General features: G+C 50.8%; 1 protein-coding gene across 1 annotated transcript; it reads right to left on the bottom strand.

Annotated features, from left to right (window-relative positions):
• Positions 1-243: 243 nt before the first annotated feature.
• On the bottom strand, positions 244-2109 carry LOC123579024 (major allergen I polypeptide chain 1). Its single transcript, XM_045442499.1, has 3 exons — positions 2001-2109; positions 1657-1844; positions 244-394 (listed from the first exon to the last, which is right to left on the bottom strand). Exons 1-3 carry the CDS (start codon positions 2059-2061, stop codon positions 365-367), a joined length of 279 nt encoding a protein of 92 aa, XP_045298455.1. The 5' UTR covers positions 2062-2109; the 3' UTR covers positions 244-364.
• Between the last annotated feature and the right edge of the window lie 3675 nt (positions 2110-5784).

Here is a 5784-nt window from a genome sequence, read left to right as displayed (position 1 = left end):
TGGGAGGCTGAAATTTGGTAGATAATGCATGTGAGGTGTGGGTCCTGGTCCACAGAAGTGCTCAGACATGCCACCTGTGCTAATGGTCATCACCCCTCCCCTCACCTCTGGGATTCAGGGGAGGAAGGACATCTGATTGCATTCAAATCTAGCCACGGTTGGAAGGCACACTGGTGGTCCCCCCGCTGCAACACCCCTCCACCCCCCCCCCCCAAGCCCAGCCCAAGGAGCAAGCACTCTCCATGAATTGCAAGGCTTTTATTGCTGGAATCCTCTAGTCAGACACCTGGACATGGCAGGCTGCTGAGACTACTTAGTGATCAGTTCAGTGGCTTCCTTAGGGCTCCTGGCAGTGATGGCTCCATTAACACAGAGGACTTGTGTATATTTTGTCCTGCAAAGAGAAAGTCAGGAGACCTGGTGAGACCTTGAGGGGTACGCGAGACATCAAGCTCTACTGAGCACGCACTGGACACTTTGTGGGGAGGAGCCTGCAGGCTTGTTTGGAGGGTGGCTTCTGGATCTGAGCAGGCCAAGGTGGTTCTTCCCAATCTACTGCACAACAAGAGAATCCCAGGGTGTGCCTAGAAGCTTCCTCCAATGAAACAGAGTGAAGGAGAGGGGTGACTATGATGGGATGGAGGGCAGTCTCGGATAGAAGTGGTAGACTTGGATAGAAAGAGGCTGGCAAGAAGGTCTTGGCGGGGCTCCAGATGCACCTGTGGGCATCTGGGAGACTCCAGGAATGAGCTGGTCCAGCCTGCTTCCTCCTTCTGTCCTTTGAACACTTGTTGCTGAAGCAGTAGCTTGTCCCTACTTTTGGGACAGCAGAGAGAGGATTCACTGGAATTCTCCACTCAGGGCATCCCAGGCCTGGGCGGGGCAGGAGGAGGACGTTTTTGGAAGCTGCCTCTCCTCTCCTCTCCTCTCCTGTCCTCTCCTCTCCTCTCCTCTCCTCTCCTCTCCTCTCCTCTCCTCTCCTCTTCCCTCCCCTCCCCTCCCCTCCCCTTCCCTCTCCTCCCCTCCCATCATCCTCTCTCTTGGTATGTGAGGCACAGAATGGCAGGGCAGGAGGAGGGCTTTTGGAAGCTGCCTCATCTCACCTCCCCTCTCCCCTCCCCGCCCCGCCCCTCCTCTCCCCTCCCCTCCTCCTCTCCCTCAGTATGTGAGGCACAGAATGGCCCTCTGGGACCCAGGGAATGAAGACAAATGAGGGTTTTTTTTTTTTGGGGGGGGGGTGGAATATGGAACTTGAGGAGTTAAGAGAAAGGGAACTGATGTTTGGAGATAGGAAGCACCTAGTGCAAACAGTTTGAAGATCCAGTCTCACGTGCTGGAGAGGCTGGAGTCAGGAAGGCCAGAGCTGAGGGCCTGACACTGAGGCCAAGTGATGCCAGGGACACAGGAGGGCCTGCAGACTCCCAAGCTGGTGGCCAAGCAGCGTTGAGCAGCCTGGGCCAGCCCCAAAGCTTGAGGGGTAGGCTGAGTCTTCCCCACATGATCCCCTCTACTTCCCCAGCCATGGCGTCTTTCTCCTCCCAGATTCCCAGGGAAGGGCCATGGTGGAGAAGAGACATGAGCAACCCCGTCCTGCACTGCCCTGAGCAGACCCCCCAGACAGGCGCCAGAGGCACAGACACACAGAGCTAGACCCACCAGCACGCTGAGAGCATTCTCCTTATCCTCTTCTGTCATTTTTGCATCAACGCAGTTCTTCAGTTTTCTGGCATTTTCCAATACTTCAGGTTGTGTATTGTATTGTGCCACTTGCTTAACATATTCGTCAAGGGTTCCCATCAGGAATAGGTCAACATCCCTCTTCACGGCTGAGCAAATTTCACAATCTGGAACACAAAGACAGGCTGACCCTCCCTTTTGAAAGACCTTCATCAGGACACATTCTTCCCTTCCCCTTCCCGCCATGCTCAGAAGTGCCCTGGGAAGGTGTTAGAACCCCTGGAGAATCTGTGTCCCCAGACACTCATGTCCCAGACACCTACTTCCACCCGAGATCAAGAGCAAGGCAGCCCAGAGAAGCACGAGAACACGAGCCCCCTTCATGATGCAGTGGCAGGTGCTCCCTCCCCAGCCTGGAACCCTTTTATACCTGTTGTGGCCGCAACAGTAGGGCAGGGTGGGAGGGCTGCGTCTAACATCCTTTTCCAGGAGGCACCGCCAGGCTTCTCTGGGCTGCAACTCAGAATTGCCTGGGGGCTGTGGAGGGAGGAGATGTTTGTGTGGGCAGGATCCTAAGTCCCCGAGTCAACAGATGACACTACCTTGGCCGCCCTTCCCCGTCTTGAGGGCTCTGTCCAAGTGTCAGCTGACACCAGTAATTTCAGAACTGAAATTTTCTAGGTTGACTGGGGAAAGGGGCAAGAGAGTCTCCCAAGTCAGGCCTCCCGAATGATGGCCAATGTCAGCCTGTCATTACATGTGACCTTGAAGATGGTCTGGTCTCAACTTACGGATTTTTCAGGAAACCCAGTGCTTAGCTAGTGGCCTCACAGCTAGCAAGTACCAAAAGAAGGCCGGTCTCTGGTGGCTCCTGCTCTGCCTTCATCATAATCTGTGTCCTTGACCTGCTCAGTGGCCTCCCTTGAGCCAGTCTCCTGAATCTGATTCTGGAGCCCTGAACCCTCCCCTACATGCTGACGCCCAGGTTCTAGTTGTCTCTTGACCGAGTCCTGTCACCTGGGCACTTTAATAGCACCTCAGGCAGACACAGAAATATCATTTCCCCCCAATTGGTTTCTTCCTTTGAGTTTCTCTATACTGTTCATAGTATTCACACCATTATCTCTCTGGAGATACGATCCGAGGAAAAGCCAGACTGCTTCTGTGGCCTGGGACCGTCGTGTGCTCTGCGTAAGCAGCGCCCCACCAAAGACCTGCTGCTTTTCTGAATCTACTCTTGCCATTCTCTCCTCCCTCACGGGTCTCCTTTCTGCTTCTTGACCACGCCAGGGCCTTTGCACGAGCTGCTGCCACTGCCCAGGATGCTCTTCCTAACAAGTATATGATTCATGGCGTAATTGCTCAGGGCTCCTCAAACGCCGCCTTATCAGAGAGACTTTCCCGCATGCTTGATCCCTTATGTCAGGGCCCCCCACCTCCCCCAGCAGCACATGCTGTTCTCTCCCGCTTCGTCTCCCTCCATAGCACTCCTTGCCATTTGTTGATCGTCTTCCCCTCCCCCTTAGACGTATAACGAGCTCCAGGAGAGTGAGGACTCTGCCGTGTGTGCTGCTGCATCCCCAGGATGAGGAGAGGGGCCAAAATGTAGCAGGGACTTCACGAATGTTTGTTAGATGGAAGAAAGGAATATCTCATTTCTGTGGAGTTGATAACCGAGAACATTTGTACTTAATGCTTGCTTGCTGGAGGTACCTGCTGGGCCTTTTCTCTGAGTCTCTGTGACAGAAGGAGGTTTGCTGGAGCCCAGAGCTGAAGGTAAGACAAAAGTTTTCTGCTTCCAGTCAGAACTCTATGCCAAACAGGATTCACATCCGGTAACTGCTCTTGGCTAAGAGGAACCGAGTCCTGAGCTCCAGCTGTCAGTTAGCCACCATGGAGCCACTCCAGTCATGAGGTCCCAAGGTCTTACCTATGATGGTCACCTCATGACGAGCTCAGGTCACTGCAGATGTCCCTCAGAGGTTCCTGGGCACCTATCCACCTGGGAACACGAGCTTCATGTGCCCCAGACTGGCCATGCTTGCTCTTTCTTTACTGGGACAGAATTTCAGGGTGGTCAGGGCACTTGGGCAAGGATCACACGTCTGCTGTCCTTCACTAGGCCCTTCCTTCAAGTTCTCCCCAGCTCTGTGAGATGGTGAAGCCAGATTTTGGAGTGCCGGAGCAACACAGTCAGGATGCTGATGTCCGTGCAGACCCACTGGGTGCCACAAGTCCGTCTGAGATATCTCTTCATGTGGGGACATTCGCTGAGGTCAGGGGAACTTGCTGGCTGAAGTCTTGCCAGTATATGCAATCCTTTCCTAATGCAAGTGTTTGGTTTTGTTTGTTTGTTTTTTTTTTAATGCATTTTTATTTGGGGATAGTTCTAGACTTACAGAAAAGTTGCAAAGATTTGTCAAAACTGACATTGGCATATTACTACTAACTAAATTCCAGACTTTATTCGAATTTTACCAGTTTGTTCATTAATATCCTCTTTGTGTTCTAGAATCCAGTCCACATCCTACACACACTGCATTAATTGCCATGTTTTCCCAGTCTCTTCTGGTCCGTGATAGTTTCTTAGTCTTTCCTTGTTTGTCATGGCCTTGATAGTCTTGAGGAGCAGGTATTACAGAATGTCCACTAAGCTGACTTTGTCTGTTGTTTTTCTCATAGTTTAAGAGTCTGAACTTTAGGTATGGGGTTTAGGGAGATACCAAAGAGGTGAAGTGTGGTATTGTCACATGGTAATATGTATCATCCCTGGTTACGTTAGCCTTGATCATTTGATTAATGTTGGCTTTGCCAGGTTTCTGCATGCTTTTCCCCTTCTCCTACCTACTCTTTGGAAATGAATTATTAAGTCTAACCCACTCACAAGGAGGGCAGGCAATAAGCTCCACCTCCTTAAGGGAGAGTACCTATGTGTATTATCTAGAATGCTTTTGTAAAAAATATCTGTCTCTTATCTCCTTATTTATTTATTTAAACATTTATATCAGTATGGACTCACACATTTAATTGTATACTTTGGGTTATCAACCAATACAATGTTACTTCTTTTGTTTGCTCAAATTGTTTCAGATTTGGCCACTGGGAGTTTCCTTCTATAATTTTCATGGACTATCTCATCATGTTTGTGCCAATAAACTACTTTCCTAGATTAGAAGGTTGAGTTTAGCTCTTGAGAGCGTTTAAGCACCTTTGGTTGACCTGGCACCTTGGTATGTGGAGCTCCAACTCACAATGGACATAAGAGACAAACTGTACCAAGAGGCACCTTGGTATGTGGAGCTCCAACTCACAATGGACATAAGAGACAAACTGTACACAACTATTCACTAATGTTTCTGGATGGGCTAGTAAGTCCAACCTCCTCTTGGGATTAAGTTTACTGATGGAGGAGGGTGAGACAGGGCCAAAGCTGGAGCTACTGGGAGTCAAGAAGGTGCCCAGGCATTTGCTTCCTTAAGGGTGAGAGGGAAGCAGGTGACATGATCCTAATTTAGAGCGTTACCAGCCCTTGAGGAGGCCTACATGCCCAAGCATCCTGAGACTCCCCTAGTAGGGAGTGATTTGTAGCCCAAGGATGGTGTCCACCCATTCTCAGGGCTTGATCCACAGACTGCAGCAGTTAAGGTGTTCAACAGGCTTGAGTTGGGACTAGCACCCCATACTTATCTCCAGGACTTAAACTTGGGCACAAGTAAGGTTTTTGGATGCTCTTTTGTCTACCTGTAGTGGTGTAGACCTGTCCTTGACCCCTCCCGTGATTTTCATCTCTTTGTCTTGGGAGAGTATCGCATTTGGGAGCCAGGATAGTTTGAGGGAAGGAGTAGCAGGACACAGGGGTGACAGTTGGAGCCGGGACAACAGAGCAGTTGGCTCAGCATGGAATCACTTAGACACATCACCTCCAGTTGGTCTTTGGCAAAGAAAAAACCACATCCTCTCCAAGAGCTTTGCCCTCAAGAGTAGGAAGGGCTTCCCACTCTTAACAGCCCAACGGCTGAGGGAGCCACATGTGCCAGGTCCCTGCCCACAGGCCTTTGGAGCTTCTAGGGGGGGGTGTGGGCTGGGCTTAGGGTGCTAGTAATTTAT

The sequence above is a fragment of the Leopardus geoffroyi genome, chromosome E2 (assembly GCF_018350155.1).
Source record: "Leopardus geoffroyi isolate Oge1 chromosome E2, O.geoffroyi_Oge1_pat1.0, whole genome shotgun sequence".
In the NCBI taxonomy this organism is placed as follows: Eukaryota; Metazoa; Chordata; class Mammalia; order Carnivora; family Felidae; genus Leopardus; species Leopardus geoffroyi.
Note: the sequence above shows the minus strand (reverse complement) of the source record. Positions and strands in the feature narration are given on the sequence as shown.